This window comes from Dermochelys coriacea, chromosome 15 (genome assembly GCF_009764565.3).
Source record: "Dermochelys coriacea isolate rDerCor1 chromosome 15, rDerCor1.pri.v4, whole genome shotgun sequence".
NCBI classification, from domain to species: Eukaryota; Metazoa; Chordata; order Testudines; family Dermochelyidae; genus Dermochelys; species Dermochelys coriacea.
The window spans coordinates 25508647-25525950 of NC_050082.1; the positions used below are offsets into that span (position 1 = coordinate 25508647).

General features: G+C 41.5%; 1 protein-coding gene across 14 annotated transcripts in view; it reads right to left on the bottom strand.

Moving 5' to 3' along the window:
- Positions 1-12179, bottom strand: part of IFT81 (intraflagellar transport 81) — a 68963-nt gene extending 56784 nt beyond the window's left edge. For 2 of the 14 annotated variants that reach the window (XM_043498391.1, XM_043498396.1), the window contains exons 1-8: positions 11982-12096; positions 10115-10267; positions 9167-9270; positions 8132-8312; positions 4167-4256; positions 1896-1961; positions 1466-1576; positions 55-139 (exon numbers count right to left, since the gene is read on the bottom strand). In XM_043498391.1, the coding sequence (XP_043354326.1) occupies positions 55-139; positions 1466-1576; positions 1896-1961; positions 4167-4256; positions 8132-8312; positions 9167-9270; positions 10115-10258 (781 nt within the window). In that variant the 5' untranslated portion in view covers positions 10259-10267; positions 11982-12096. Of the gene's footprint in view, positions 1-54; positions 140-1465; positions 1577-1895; positions 1962-4166; positions 4257-8131; positions 8313-9166; positions 9271-10114; positions 10719-11790; positions 11943-11981 lie in introns of those variants that run through there. The other 12 variants (XM_043498398.1, XM_043498400.1, XM_038373810.1 and 9 more) reach the window with 12 other exon arrangements.
- Positions 12180-17304: the final 5125 nt, after the last annotated feature.

Consider the following 17304-nt stretch of genomic DNA (forward strand, 5'->3'; position numbering starts at 1 on the left):
CCTGTCTCTAACACCAAGGGAAATAAAAAGCAACATTTATGGATTGTTACTCACTTTCAGGCTTTGAATCCACGACTGCATGTTGCATATCCCTCAGCTGGAGCTGTACTCTTTGCAGCCTCTGCTCTGCATGGAACAGCTTAAAAAAGACAATTGACTCTATTAATATATGTATTCTTTTGAAATGCAACAATGAAATATGATATCAACAAGATGCTCAAAATACAAACAATGGTAACAGTTTGCACCTGGAGAACATTTGTTCCACAAGACAAAGGTAGTATGTTCTTATAATGCCAAAACAAACGCTTCAACAATGAGTTTAGTTTTATTTGTTGCATTTTAGAATTAAAGAATATATACTTCTTGAGCTACATCTGAGTGATTTTTTCTTTATGGCACAAAAATTCATTTAACAATTTTTTAAAAATCAAAAAATGCTAGTATTCACAAAGGTAAGGACAAAAACCAGTAACTAGGATCAGGGAGAGCTACGGGAGGTACTAGAGAAGTATCCTTACAGTGCTTTGGCAATGCGGATGAGTTCTCGCAGCAACCCGCTATAATATTGAGCCAAGTTTGAGAAGACACTGCCAAGTTTGATGCTAAACAGCACCTGCTTGAATAGTATTTTTGTGATTTGGACAAATATCCACTAAGAAGTGAAACTAGCTGAATATCAAGTTAATTTCACTTGTGGTCTAACCCAGATGTCAAGCTAGGACTCAGCAACTGAAAAAGAGTCCAATAACTTCCGCACAAGCGCCAAACACAAATGAAGCCTGAAATACTAAAATCTTCGACTTTTTCTTTCAGTACATTTTGCCAGTTCACATTAGTCATCAAAAGTTGGCTAGCTGGTATAACAAACAATGCCATCAGACAGCACTGGGCTTCGTTAAAAAGTCTTGTTTTGTCAGTGTGACCTGGAAGCAAAGTCCAGCCATTTTGATACCAAACACTTCCAATCAAGCATGTTATATTTATGATACACATGATTTTCAAGTTGGAAAGACAAAATCGTAAGATTACTCTTAAACCCACATCCCACAAAACAGGGTAGTGCAATGTCATTGTGTTTATTTCTGCTATTTCTCATCTTAAATCTTAATGGAAACACATACAAGTACAAACCACATCAAATCAATATTTGCTCACTATAATAAATTCAATCCTCTATCTCTCAGAAATACAATAATGTGCCACAGAGCTCATAAGTGGCCTTGATGTCAATGACAGTTAAGACTGCCAAACACCTGAGAGGTGCTCAGCACCCTGCTGGATCAAACCCCTAGTATAGAAATTTACTAAAATATTCCTGTTAAAAATAGGTTTTAATTTCCTGGGGGAGATATCACCTAATATCTTCAGTGTTACTCTTTTAAAAACCTACCTATGGCTCATCCCCAAATAAAGCCAAACATCTATTTACTTATGTTTAACAGATTTGCTTTTACATGGATACCTGATTCTTTTGTTCTTGTTTCTGCTGGGCTAAAGATTCTTCTCTCTCTTTCTCTACTCGAAGCTGTCTTGCTATTTCAAGCATTCGTTGATGGTTTTGCACCGTCTCCACCTACAGCACATGGATAAATAGTGCACATTACTGTCAGATAGTTGAGAAATAAATTAGTGTGATGATATGTCTCACAAAGCCACTTAGCACTTCCTTTCCGTATATATTGCTACTTAGAGATGACAGTAAGGCACTGGATTCAAGGTCCGTAAAAACTTTGGACTATTGCCGAGGGAGATTCCCTTTCCGTCAATTAGTTATTCAGTTCCTTCCTCAGACATACAGCATGTTCATCTTAATCCTTGTTTGCATTCCTAAATCAGAGTTGCAAGCCAAGGACTGTGACTCTGAAATGTTACAATGTTACTTCTCTCATTACCCTCTTCTTAAGACGCTCCACTCTCTTGATGAGCTGATCTTTCTCCTCTTCCATTGCAGTGATATCCTACAAAGCAGCAAAAATAAACAAAATACTAATGTACTTACAATATAATATTATAATATAGGAGTTGGGCCAGATTCTGTTACAGTCATGTAAACGTGGAGTAAACAAAATCGGAATTTGTCCTTTTACATACTGATACACTTGCAACTTCATTGATTCATGGTCTAATCATCCAAGGCTCTAGTCCCGCTCTCTATTTCGTCCTATCACTCCAACCCTCACAATCTTTATGTAGGTTTCAGAGTAGCAGCCGTGTTAGTCTGTATTCGCAAAAACAAAAGGAGTACTTGTGGCACCTTAGAGACTAACAAATTTATTAGAGCATAAGCTTTCGTGAGCTACAGCTCACTTCATCGGATGCATTTGGTGGAAAAAACAGAGGGGAGATTGATATACACACAAAGAGAACATGAAACAATGGGTTTATCATACACACTGTAAGGATAGTGGTCACTTAAGATAAGCCATCACCAGCAGCAGGGGGGGAAAGGAGGAAAACCTTTCATGGTGACAAGCAAGGTAGGCTATTTCCAGCAGTTAACGAGAATATCTGAGGAACAGTGGGGGGTGGGGGGAGTGGGGAAATACCATGGGGAAATAGTTTTACTTTGTGTAATGACTCATCCATTCCCAGTCTCTATTCAAGCCTAAATTAATTGTATCCAGTTTGCAAATTAATTCCAATTCAGCAGTCTCTCGTTGGAGTCTGTTTTTGAAGCTTTTTTGTTGAAGGATAGCCACTCTTAGGTCTGTGATCGAGTGACCAGAGAGATTGAAGTGTTCTCCAACTGGTTTTTGAATGTTATAATTCTTGACGTCTGATTTGTGTCCATTCATTCTTTTACGTAGAGACTGTCCAGTTTGACCAATGTACATGGCAGAGGGTCATTGCTGGCACAAATGTGGCCAGTTGGAGAACACTTATTTCTGCCCCCCACCCCACCCCACCCCCCACTGTTCCTCAGATATTCTCGTTAACTGCTGGAAATAGCCTACCTTGCTTGTCACCATGAAAGGTTTTCCTCCTTTCCCCCCCCTGCTGCTGGTGATGGCTTATCTTAAGTGATCACTCTCCTTACAGTGTGTATGATAAACCCATTGTTTCATGTTCTCTGTGTGTATATCAATCTCCCCTCTGTTTTTTCCACCAAATGCATCCGATGAAGTGAGCTGTAGCTCACGAAAGCTTATGCTCTACTAAATTTGTTAATCTTTATGTAGAACAGGCTAGATAAATAAATGACAGCATAGCATTCACCATGTAATTATTGTGCCCATTTAAAATGTAAGCACATGGATTTCTTTGATGATTAGAAAAAAACAAAAACACGAAGACAATTCCAAATTTGATCCTGTAATATGTATGCCCTTAAAAGCTGCCGTCATGTCCACTTCTATGCAGATAGATTTTTGAATTCTAGTTTTCCATTCAGTTACATAAGAGAGCTGCATTCTGCCATTTTTCCAGTGAAATTACATTTAAAGAGAAACTCTGTTTATAAACCATGGGTCTGATTACTGTTCTCACTTACCCGTCTTTACAGTGATGTCTCTCCATTGTTTTACAATGATGTGAGAGGAGAAACAGGCACTATACATTTAGGCCACAATCCAGCATAGCACTTAAACACATGCTTAATTTTAAGCATGCAAGCAGTCCAACTGAAAAGCTAGGCATGTGCTTACATGCTTTGCTCCATTAGGGTCTTTATGAAAATACCCTTATTTAATAATAACACCACCTAGATTCTCATAACTGAAATAACTTCTATAATTGAGTTTACTTTTCAACATTTCTGTTGCTTTCAATTGACTCCTAAGTCACTTAGGTGCTTCTGAAAATGTTACCCTACCTTTATTAAAGAAAGAGGTTTTACAGGCAATGTGTGTTCAGAGGGAAATGTAGTATTAATATTTGCAAATCTATTATTGAGGCCAGTCCTGTGTCTTGGCAGCACTGCTTCGCAATGTGCTGCAGAAGACACAGTTCTGAGCGTGACCTTAGGTCTCGTTCTTCCTTTGTCAGCAGAGAATTAGTCCAGCTAAGCAGAACAAAGCTGCAGTATCTATTATGCTGACCTGTACACACTAAGTACTGCAGTGGGCCCATGGAACTGATGAAAATGAAACAAACAGATTTAAGATACAATCTGGATAAAACAGTTGCAAATCTATGGTTTCTTTTGGGTTTTGCTTTGTTTTTACCCGTCTTATTTCTGCAGTGGAGAAGCCAGAAGTCTTGAGCTGCTCACATTCCTTATGCAGGTTTTTAAAGGCTTCTATCAGATCTTCATACTACAAAACACAAGGGAAAGAAAAACCTCAAAGCCAGCACTGTATCTAATAGGTTGCAAATCACTACATTGCTTTTTATTAATACCATATGTGCACAAAGATCAGCACTGTGAACACATGGTCATTTAGCTTTTTTCTCATCTGAAAAATAGTCAACATATAAAGCAGACATTCACATTTGTTACACCATTGCAGTGAGCAACCTTTTATTTGAGGGTGCCCTCATGAACCCCACAATTTCTCCCCTGCTTTAATGCTTTTCTCAGTGACACATATTGCAGCCAACATAGTTCTAAGGAAGACTTGCTTGGCTCCACGGGGAGATAATCCATGTATGTCCTCAGTAAGAGTCATTGGTTGGTTGGTATATGGCTCTCCCTAGGTCTGAGTACACTTCCTGTACAGCCCAGAGAGGAAAATCTTGATATGAGAATGCAAATACAAGTTTCACAAGCTTCTTGAGCATGCAAGGTACTGACCATTCTGGCGTCACTCCAACAAAGCACTTAAGCATGTGAGTAGTCCCACAGACTGTAATTGGGGCCAGAGTGCTTAGCTCTTGCAGAATTGAGTCCAATGTGCTCAGATGCTACAGTGAGTGGGGCAGTATAAATACTACAATAGATTTGATAGAAGATAGTATACCGCATCCTACTTCTAAGCCATTGTGTTCCCATCAGTGATCCTAAACTGAGAGTCAATGTTCAAATAAGTGCAGGTAGAGAAATAACATCAGAAGACCTAGAGAGTTTAGAAATATAGGTAGGAAATAAAATTAGATTAAATTTGGAAAAATGCAAACTAACATCCAGGGAAAGATAATGCCCACCGAAACACAGACATTAAATAAAATGGAGAAATCTAAAAATTGACCTGCAAGTGCTCTCTTATTCCCTTGCAAGAGCAAATTAGATATGAATGTTCAACACAATATGGGAAAAGTATCATATCACAAAGCAGTGAAGTGATTTTTCTTTTCAAAATAACTCTGCTGAGATAGCAACTGGAATACTACATTGTGTTCTGGGCACTTCAATATCAGACACATACTGACAAAGTGGAAGGAATTCAGAGAACAACAACAAAATGATTAAGGGCTTGAGGGACTGATTTACAAGAAAATAAAAAAGATGAAATACATATAGCGTGGCTAAGTGACAAATAGAGAGGGAGACACGATAAAATGTATGCATCAATGATGACAAAGAATAATTTATAAAGACATGGGAGTAGAAACATGACTAAGGGCTTGTCTATATGGGACATTAATACTTGGCTTGTCATGAAGTAATCTACAGTGGACACTACTACTACACACTAAAAGTTCCATAGTGTGCTTTGATGTAGTGTTGACTGAAACGGGATTATTTTGAAGTGCACTACAGAACTTTTAGTACACCCTGGAACTGTCCATCTAGGACATTACTGTGTGGCCAACTGCTGCGCTATAGATTCACACCCTGGCTTACTATGCAGTAACATCCTGTGTAGACAAGCCGTGGAAAAGTGGGGTGAAATTGTGGCCTTTAGGCACTATGGCAATATAAATGATAAATAATAATAATAAAAGAAAAATTGATGATGATGATGATGATGATGATAACGAAAGCTTTTATACACAAAGATCAGTTAGCTTGTGGAACAGTTTCCCAAGGGAAGTGATGGAAGTCCAGAGCTTGGGACATTTAAAACAAGACTGGCCAAAGCCCTAGAAAAGTATACTGTAAACAACAATCTTGCATTGGCATCTGTGGACGAACAGATTATCTGGAAGGGCTTTTCCGTTTCTATTTTCTGTTATTCTTCTTCATTTGGGATCCAGAGACACTGTATAGTTACATACTCATGGAGAAGTGTGCATAGCTAGTATTTTCTTTGGCTTTCTTTTGTTGCTTGACATATTCCTCTTTCCACAATCCAGGGAAGAGGTTGCACTCAGATGATCCACCTCCCAGTAGCTCATGGGTTGGGAGGCTTAAAGCCAATAGTATCCACATGGGAAAGACTCAGCATTTCATAAATGGGGAATAACCTTGAGTGAAGGCCCAGTATAGTATGTTGGACCATAACAAGAGTATGGTTGGCCAGTTTGACTGGATGGAAGTATCAGTGGCAGCTGGAGAAGGAGTACACACAGCACATGCAACAGGAGACACACACAAGCAACCCAAGAAAGCTTATAAGTTCAGTGATGGCATGACTATCAATGCCATGGGGGAAAGTTCATCAAAAATTGGCCACAGAGATTTAGGTCTATGTTTTCTTGGTTATTTAATATAAACTACAGCCAATTTGATTCCCAGATGACAGCATGGCCTGGAAACTGATAATTTCTTCAAGTCACCTGCTTAAGTAATTGGAAAAATACAAGTAAGCAAAGTACCATAAACCAAAGAAACCTGCATTAGCTATGCTACTTCCAAGAAGTCATATATGAATTGTTGATGTCTATCCCGAAAAGACGTTGTACATTTGCATAGCCAGATACAGTCAGTGAAACTTGATTAACTTCATCAGCATTTAAATACTCACATGGTAATGTCAAATTGCATAAAAGCTGGTATATTATTGCAGCTTCTATTTTGAACTAGTCAGTACAGCAGTGGTTCCCAAACTTGTTCCGTTGCTTGTGCAGGGAAAGCCCCTGTTGGACTGGGCCAGTTCGTTTACCTGCCGCGTCCGCACATTCAGCTGATTGCGGCTCCCAGTGGTCACGGTTCGCGGCTCCAGGCCAATGGGAGCTGCTGGAAGTGGCAGCAAAAGAAGCAGCGCACCGCCACTTCCAGCAGCTCCCATTGGCCTGGAGCAGCGAACCACAGACACTGGAAGCCGCGATCAACCAAACCTGCAGACGCAGCAGGTAAACAAACCGGCCTGGCCTGCCAGGGGCTTTCCCTGCACAAACGATGGAGCAAGTTTGGGAACCACTGCTGTACAGTATTAGTTTAATAATATAGTTATATTATTCTAATCCCAAAAAGGAACACAATTTACGTAATGGGAACAAGAGAGTTGGATATTTATACAAATTAGGACTGCCACATACCAAACAAACATACAATCTACATTCCTTTTTCTAACTGCTGCTTCTGTTTAGTTATTTTAAAGTTATAAAATCAGAGATTGACGATGGTTACCAAAAAAAAAAAGGGGTGGTGGAGGTTGTCCAAACCTCCATGCAGCTATACAGCTTTCGTGATGCATAACAAGTGCTACTTGTTACAAACATTCCATAATATTGATTTCATGAATGACTGTACCTAATGAAATGCACTAAAAATACTGCATAGAAATTAACTAACCATGTAGCTCAGATAATTTAAATCTGAACACACATCTTAATTACATTTCATTGGCTTTAAATTTCAGATTCCAGACCCACCCAGTTTAATTACTTATGATTCACAAAAAAATGCTGGAATGTCAGCTTTGGCAACAGAAGTCCTTTGTTTATCCAAAGAACATAGATATCTGTCTGCTAGAAATTGGATAGACCACCAATGCATTTTACTTGAGTAATCAAAAAGCAATCAGAAGACAATGGCATACAGTCACTAATGTCTGCGGACAGATTACAATGAGTTACCTACAGTGAAAAACTCCATGGTCTTGTCTAGAATAGGAAAAATGTATGTTAGCTCAGATATTAAAAACTTGGTGGTGGTTTTTTAAAAGTGTTAAACCCTGTCTACATTAGTTGTTAACATGGTTTTGAACACCACTTACTTAAAAGGTGTAGCTAACACACTTTTAAAAACACATTTTTTCTTAGTCTGCCCAAGCAATAATCCCCTAAACCATCCCTTTGCCCTTCCTTTTACCTATTTTATTAATTTAAAATAATAGCTGGGTAGCAAATTCATCTAAAACACTACCTGTTTGTTGGTGTCAGCCATAGTATCATCCTGAAGAAACTCAGCTGGCACTTCAAGTTTAATTAAGAAACGTGCCAGATAGGCTCTTTTCTTGAGTTCATTAGTTCGTTGAAGGAGCCAGTGTAAGACGGGATGAATCACAGGTTTGCTTCCAATAACTATACCCTGGCGGAATGTACTCCTAAATAATAATAAAAAACAGTAAGTCTCCAAATAAAGAGCATTGCTTCGGAACAAACACTATTAGCAATTTTTATGATTCCCTCCCCCACCTGCTAATGCTTTTCTCTAATGTTGCTGCCAGTTTGCTGACCACGGGCCTGATTCTGCTACCCTTATGCAGGCAGAATTCCCACAGAAGTCAGTGAACAAAGACTGCAGCAATGGATCTTGTGTTTCTGAGGTATCCTCCAGAAAACTAGAAGATCTAAAAATGGCCTGGGTTACCAGCCTACAAAGTGGTACAGGATGAGTGCAGTACAGACCAATGTGCCTGGTCTCTAAGGGAAGGTGATGACCCTACTAGTCATACAGCACCCTCTACTGGCTAACCTATTGAATATCACAAGATGCAAAAGCGAAGGCAGCACAACAGTGGAGCAAACCAACAAGGACAGGATTGAGACGCAACTCCCAAACCCTTGAATTTTTTATTACTACAAATTAAGTGTGCCATACACTATACATCTCCTAGGGGTTAATGGAAGAAATATTTTGAGAACATCTGCATATTAAGTGGAACAATCAGTTTCTATATACTATTTAAACAGTAGAACAAAACAATAACTTATAAATAGAGATATATTGATGAATGAGTCTGAAAGTGAAAGAATTTGGTACAAATGTATCATTTTCTCTTTGAACGAGGAAAAGGATATTGGCAATGGCAGAACAATTAATAAGACAGACTTACGGGTAACAAATTACAAAATCTGAAGACATACAATATTTTTACGTAGAGTAGATCATTTCAATATTGGTGTGCAATTAAAATAAACTTATTTTGCCATTATCTATAAACAAGCTGATTCTTACAGGTCAGTAATACTTCCTGGAGGTTTGTATTTAAGGATACCAAGAAGGCTCAACATTCGTTTAGCTGTTTGCTCTGGCATCTCCTCTCTAATGTCAACAACATGCTGAAAAGCAAAAAAACAAATACTGTATTACCATGCATAGGTCAAATTGTTAGCCTCACAGATCTAAAGGAAGGGACTTGATCCACCCATTATATGATATATTATAACATGTGACTGACATAAATGAGGTGTCACATACAGAACACCACTCTAAGAGCCAAATTCTGATTCCCTTTGGACTCTTTCCCTATATGTGTGCTTAGGCAACTTTATTTCAGACCCGTATTCTGGCTGGCCATGGGCCCACAGTCTGCCAGTCATACAGATTACTTCTGCCAAGAGTAACAGTAATCCTGACAAGACAGAGTGCATAGCAGCCACGATTACATTGTGGGCAAGATCATTACTCAGATATATGGCCCACACTTTCTGATCTAAAAACCTATTCCCCTCCATAGGTCAGCACTCATAGAACCCGAGGATGGATTGTGGACTGTCAGCTCCTTTGCTTTGTGGGGCACAAGGGTAAAAGTTGCATCCCAGAGTTCACTTTCTGATCACTTCCCACCTTGTACATGTGACCAACGGCCAGCCAGAATTTTGTCCTTTAGATGAAAGAAAAGTAAGAATAAGATCAAGATTCACATTCTGATTCCTAATCAGAAGTTTAAGATGGTTGGTCTCCAGCATTTTCTAGTTTGCCAAAAAATAACTAGATAGAAAGGATTCTCTTCTGGATGTGCACACTTAACTCTCGAAGACTAGCATAATCTACATATGTAAAGCAAACATATGCCATAAAATATACAAAATTAGCTGCAAATGGAGATTTTCTGCATGATTTCCGCTTCCACCACTCTTGAGAGCAAGCCTTCTAATGCTCATGTTTAAACTCCATCCTTACCTTTGGGTCAATCTCCCCCAGAACATCATTGAGAAGCTGCAATAGCTGCATTGGCTCCAGTGAGTCAAATGTGATTAAATTATAGTTCTTCTTAAAAGGCTCCTTATTGAGCTTCTCAACAATTGATTTGATTTGATCACTCATAATTGGGTCCTGAAAACAATCCTGCAAAAGAGAGAGTGGGAGTGGTAAAAATCCACTCAGTAGAACAGATGTAATGAAATCTGTGAACCTCTGTATGCCATAAAACTCTTGTGATGGATGCATAGAGCTGGGGGGAGAGAGGGATGCTGCAAGACAGGAAGCATGCAAACCCTGCCTAGTGCATTGCCTTTTATCATGAAGGCTTGTCTACATTTGAAACTGTAGCACTTCAGTGTAGACCAGCGTTTTCCAAACTGTGTTCCGCAGAACACTGGTGGTCCACACGATGTGAATAGGTGTTCCACGAAAGAATCTAGAATTTAATTTTGACTCTTGCACTTGATTTTTGTACCACTTTATACACGCTTTCCAGATAGAAATTGTTAGTTCAAGTTATTTTAAATTTGTATTTTTGCTTTGTTTTATAAAATAAAATATATTTGAGCAAAAAATAATGCAATTTTTTCTTTGAAAACCAAACGACTACAAAATAATATTATAAGTGTTCCATAATAGGCTAAAAAATGTTCCGCGGCCAAAAAGTTTGGGAAACGCTAGTGTAGACATTACATACACCAGTAGGAGGAGTTCTCCTATGGGGATAGCTAATCCACCTCACCCAGAGGTGGTAACTGTGGATGGTAGAATTTTTCAATCGACCTGGAGCTGTCTACGTGGGGGGTTATGTTGATTTAATTAGTCATTCAGCAGTGTGGATTTTTCACACTCCTGAACAACCTAGCTGGGTTGACCTAACTTTTTAGTTTAGACCACAGAAATAAATGTACATTGAAACATTTGTATTTACTAGCAAAAAGTAGTTCATGGGCTCAAGAAGACCTTGTGGGTCATCCCAGCCTGGCTGCAATTACTGCATAGGGTATCACTCCCTGTAGCAGAGACCTCTATAGGTATCAGGGGGACCCCATAGCCTCCCCCACAGCAGGGACTGACCCCTACCGGTGCCAAGGGAATCCCAGATCCTCCCCGCACACCAAGGAACAAGCCCTATGCATTCCAGAGGAACCCCAGATCCTCCCCAAAGCAGGGACTGATCCCTGTGGGTGACAGAGGAACCCCAGATCCTCCCCAAAGCAGGGACTGATCCCTGTGGGTGACAGAGGAACCCCAGATCCTCCCCAAAGCAGGGACTGATCCCTGTGGGTGACAGAGGAACCCCAGATCCTCCCCAAAGCAGGGACTGATCCCTGTGGGTGACAGAGGAACCCCAGATCCTCCCCAAAGCAGGGACTGATCCCTATGGGTGACAGAGGAACCCCAGATCCTCCCCAAAGCAGGGAGTGATCCCTGTGGGTGACAGAGGAACCCCAGATCCTCCCCAAAGCAGGGACCCTCCCCTCTGAGTGCCGGGGGTGTGTGTCTCATCACTCTGTACAGTGAGACTGATGGGGACCCTCAGCAGGAACCGATTCCTTTGGGGACCTGGGGGACCCCATATCAATTCTCACAGAGGGACCTGATCCCACTGGCTGCCGGGAGCCCCTGTATTCTTCCTTGCAACAGAGACCGACCTCCGGGATGCCAGGGGGCCCCTGGATCCTTCTCCAGAGCAGGACACGCCCCCATGGCTGCCCGGGCCTCCCCGCGTTACTCCCTACAACCGAGACGGCTGGGAACGCTGCATCTTTCCCATCGCCCCCGGGGCCGGCCGCTAGGGACCTCGGCGCTGCTCCCCGCAAGGCCCCACCCCGGCCCCCGTTACCTGACCTTCTGCCCCAGCTACCCGTTGTCGTTCCCCCCTCCTCCTTCTCCTTCTCCCCAAGAGTCTTAATCCTAGTTACCAGGCCCTTGGTAACGGTTGCTAGGGCAGAGTGGAACCCTTACTTCCGGTCACGTGGCGTATATGACGGCTGGCGTACAGGAACTGGCCATTGCCCTCCAAGCCGGGGATGAGGGGGGGGGCGCATGCGCAGCTTGAGGCAGTGCTCTGCTTCCCCCGCAGGGGCGCGAGTTGCAGCCCATGTGGCCGCAGGTGTAAAGATGGAGCCGGAGTGGGCCCCACTGGCAACCCTGCCTGGGTGCTCCCCTAGCTGTGACTCCACCTGGCACATGGGCGTGAGCTGCCCACTTTGCAGTAAGAAAAGGAGTACTTGTGGCACCTTAGAGACTAACAAATTTATTAGAGCATAAGCTTTCGTGAGCTACAGCTCACTTCATCGGATGAAGTGAGCTGTAGCTCACGAAAGCTTATGCTCTAATAAATTTGTTAGTCTCTAAGGTGCCACAAGTACTCCTTTTCTTTTTGCGAATACAGACTAACACGGCTGCTACTCTGAAACCACTTTGCAGTGTGTATCACCAGCTGGGCTGCCTCTGACCTGGCCAGAAGTGGGCTTCATCGAGGGGAGCTCTAGGGTTGCTTCCAGCACCTTCCCTTACAGCACAGTCAGTGCCCATTTCTGTTGGGGCTTATTAATAACTCGGTCTCCCATTGAGCCCTTTTCATCAGGAGGTAGCAAATTGCTTTAGGAGAATTATTGAATTAAGCCTCTAGGCCCAAGTAATTCTCTCATTTCACAAAGGAGTAAAATGAGGAAATGAGAATGTTTGTTTTGGTTTTCTTTTTAATTTGGACCTGATTACCCAAGTATCTGACTATCCATAATTGCTAACAAATAGATATGAATCTCGTTGGAGAAAATAACTGTATAACCCATTTCAGGCAGGTGGGTACATATACCAGTCTTTGCAATTTTATCATCTCTGGAATTCCAAAATGATTCCAGTTGTATTCAAAAATAAATAGCTTGCAATCTGTTAATCATCCTCTTCTAATGTTTATTCTTTTTCAAAATCAAGGTGTGTAAATTGATTTGCAAATGTAAAGAATTTAACTTTGTATTTCTTATTTTATTTTCTGATATGCTGTATGTGAGCTGTGTTTTCTGTTTCCAAGATGGAGAGCTTAATTCTCATCTCATTCTACTGTGACTCTATTAACAGAAAAGGAGTTACTCTTGATTTACACCTGTATAATATCTCAATCCTGAAAAGATTAGTGCATAGACTTCATAAGAATAGCCAGATTGGGTCAGACCAATGGTCCAGCTAGCCCAGTATCCTGTCTTCTGACAGTGGCCAATGCCAGGTGCTTCAGAGGGAATGAACAGAACAGGTAATCATCAAGTGATCCATCCTCTCTCACCCATTCCCAGCTTCTGGAAAACAGAGGCTAGGGACACCATCCCTGGCTAATAACTATTGATGGACCTATCCTCCATGAACTTATCTAGTTCTTTTTTGAACACTGTTATAGTCTTGGCCTTCACAACATCCTCTGGCAAAGAGTTCCACAGCCTGACTGTGTGTTGAAAAAATACTTCCTTTTGTTTTGTTTTGCCCTATTAAAAACTAGATCATGTTCCTTTGCTACTAGTAGTCTTTATACTGAGTTTAGTAATCCTATTTACTTACTAGTTACTGGAAGAGATTCACTTTCCTTTCACATGCTTTCCTGATTTTTTTTTAAGCTCTCTTTTCCTCAACTGAGTGTTTAGAATATTTGTACTACACAGGGGGAATAACTTGAGAGTGTCTTCCTATGCAGCTATTGGTGCCAATTCTGGACCCTACAAGCTGTTCTGAGGGTGTATAGGGGCCACAAAGGGCCAGGGGAGAATTCCCCATGCTGGAGCAGCATAGAGGCGACATAAGTCCCCCTTTGCCAGTACCAATGAGGGGATGTGCCTGTCGCATTCAGAGCAATGAGGATTCTGGGTTGTGGTACAGCCACAAGGAGGCTGCTGCTGAGGTTCTTCTACCTTACACCACAGACTATTTCAGCCCCCCACTGTGGCCCAAAATCAAGGCAACACAAAGGTGGCTTAAAGCCAGGTTTGCCATCACCCCTTGGGCTGCATCTGTCAGGAGGCCCAGCACAGAATCAGCCCCATTCATTTTTAACAAGAGCATGAAGAGTATTCAGGTAAAGAAGGAGTTGGTTTGAGTGCCATATAAAGTGTCACAGCCCTACTCTCCCTTACAGACACTACTGCATGTATGACTGCCTTGTGAATCTGTGAGGGGGAGCTCAACCATGAAAGCCAGCAAATCAGAGAGGAAAGGAACCTGAGCAAATAGAAATCATGCTCAACGGCAAAAGAGAGATCACCTTATATGGGAGCATCCATGGGCAAGGAAATGAATGTATCTGGCCTGTCTGCTAAGGTCAGATCCCAACCAGATGGAAGAAGTTAATGTGAGTATGCTTAGGAAGAAAAGAAGACACTCTGAAGAGCAAGTCTTTGTCCCAGATGGAATCCTGTTGTTTTTCCTTTTTGTTATAAATCAGGGAATGGGAACTTAAATCTGACGGGGTTATATTAAAATCCATTTCTACAGTATGGCTTTTCAAGTACCTAGATGTATCGCAGGTCTTGCTTTGATCCATCCCAATCTGTGTTATTTTGTATCACGCTTTTCTAAGTTTATTGAAATGCTGCTAATTTTCTCAGCATAGTATAATATAAACCACCGCACCCCAGGACAAAATCAGTGCTGGCACAGGCAATGTCCACTGTGATTCTATGATTTTATGAACAAGTACCTGCTTACCCCAGGTGCTAATTTGCCCCTGTGTGGTAGGGAATTGTAAATCAATTTTCAAGAAACTCTGCCAACTTAAAATCACACTTTGAGGATTTCTTGTGCCTGCTCCTGTCACATGTAACCTGAGATGACTATAACTGAAAAAGATTAGAGGAAACAATGCCTGTGTCTATCTTAATGAGTTTGTTTATTTTGTGTACTTGTGTCTTTGGTTCTGATGTGGGTCTTTCACACAGCAACAGGGAGAGACGGAAATTGGCCCTCTGAGCCTTACTTATGAGTCTGATCTGGTGTAATTCATATACTGAGGGCCAGTTTGACCACTGCCCTGCACCTTACATGGTCATTCACACCAGTGCAGAGTGGGCATACAGCACTAACATTCTAATTTGGTAGCATATCACACCCACTTTACACTGATGCAAATGACTATGCAAGGTTCAAGGCAACAAAGAATCAGGCCCTTAATGGAGCCAGAACAAGGTGTAAGCTTCACCAGTATAGTCTCCTTTAGACTCATCTTTGCATTTAGCCCAATGTTTTCAAACCTCTAGGGTATACTCAGATGTGTCCTATTAGCCTTTGTAGGTAGATCAGAGCAATGCAAAGTTGCTTCAGTGGATTTGGACTATTGTACAGTGAATCCGTGGCTGGGACGCTGTCCTATGGTGATATTTTGGCCTGTGTTGAGGTAGCACTGCCCTCTCTTGGAGAACAAGGGTGTCACCCTGCAAAGCACAGTCATCAGCCTCTGCTGGCTCTGGAACTTCTTAATTTATTTCTAAAAATATCCTGTGAATTTGGTGTTGATGAGAGGGGCTGGGTTGAGAGCCATAAATGTATCAAGAGAGCACATACAGCCCAGGCAGAAACAGCTTAAGTATCCTACCTCTACTGTTCCTCTCCTGTGCCTGTCTAACTGGACCTGCAGGGAACAGAGAGAGATCAGTCTTCAGTGATTAATCCTGGTCATGTGCCACCTGAGGCACATTGTACATATGCAAAGAAGAGTCTTTATGATCCCTACAATCTTTGGCCTTTGCTGAGAATACTAACAATGGAGCCAGCTAGTGTCTTTTGTGGGGCCCCTGATGTGAGAACCTGTCCCCTGGGAACTGGACTCATATCAGGCAACCCATTTCATAACCATTAACGATGAATCGCTGGCAGGTGCATATGTATCATCACCCACATTTTACAGAGGAGGAACAGGAAGCACTGAGAGGGAAAGTGAGTTGACTAAGATTCTCCAAGGGTGGATTCATCATCACTGACAATTTTTATATCCAGAGTGGATGTTTTGCTAAAAGGTCTGCTCTGGGAATTATTTTGGGGAAATTCTATGGCGTGTGTTATACAGGAGGTCAGACTAGATGATCACAATGGTCCCTTCTGGCCTTGGAATCTATTAATAAGACCATACAACAAGCCAGTGACAAACCCTGGTTAGATAGCAGATCCTTCTTCTCCTTCCTGTTCTCATGTCTCTACCCCATGCAATCTTCTATCAGTGGGATCATAAAGAAACCGAACAGATCAACTGTAGTGGCATTTGGAGATGGTGCTGTTGAGCACAGACTGTGAGCTGCCCTGGACAGTTCTAGGTGCTCTGGAGGCCTGAAGGAGAAACAGGTGGATAACACAGCTCACTCTCCCATCTCCTTTCTCTGAGGCCCAATGCATTCTTTAAGGCTTCCTAGCTTGGGCTAGGGTAAGTGAGAGGCTGTTGCTGGATTTCAACTCTGCTCCTGCTTCCATAGAAATTTATTGAAAAACTCTAGTGACTTCAGGCTGTGGGACCAAGCCCCTAATGCACATTTTAAACTAATGAAGTCTGACCCTGTGAGATGCCAAGTGAAATCAATAGGACTTGAGGGCATTCACCAGCCCTCAAGAGCTACTCTACAGTTCATGAGCCTTCAATGGGTGTCTGGCACATCCCTATTTGTTCAGTAAGAATCAAGATTTGCAGTGACAAACTGGATGAGATGATATCTTTTATTGGACCAACTTCTTGTCTCTCTAACTTCCTGGGACTAACATGGCTACAACAACACTGTGAACAAGATTTCCGGTGGATGTTCAGAAAGATAAGAATTTTCCAACTGAAGGATCATGGCTGAGAATTTAGCAGGAAATTAGATCTTGGATTCCAGGACATTGATATGAATGGCTAGGCTATTTTGGAGGATATCATAGGAGTAGTAATGCATCTGACACTTAGGTTTTTGCTTTTTAAAAATCCTGAATATTCAAAATGTTAAAGCATATTTGCAATGTCCAAATAAAAGGAATTCCAGAAATATTCCTCCGCTGAAAACTGTCTTTGTCCAACATAGTGTGGGTGGCTGTGGACCATTGTATTTTAGTCAAGAAACAGTCCAAATTCATCCCTTGCGTAATTGCTTTGATTTTAATGAAGATGCAACAGGGATTTATATGGTTCTTTGTATTTTGTTTGTCCATAGGTAAAGCAG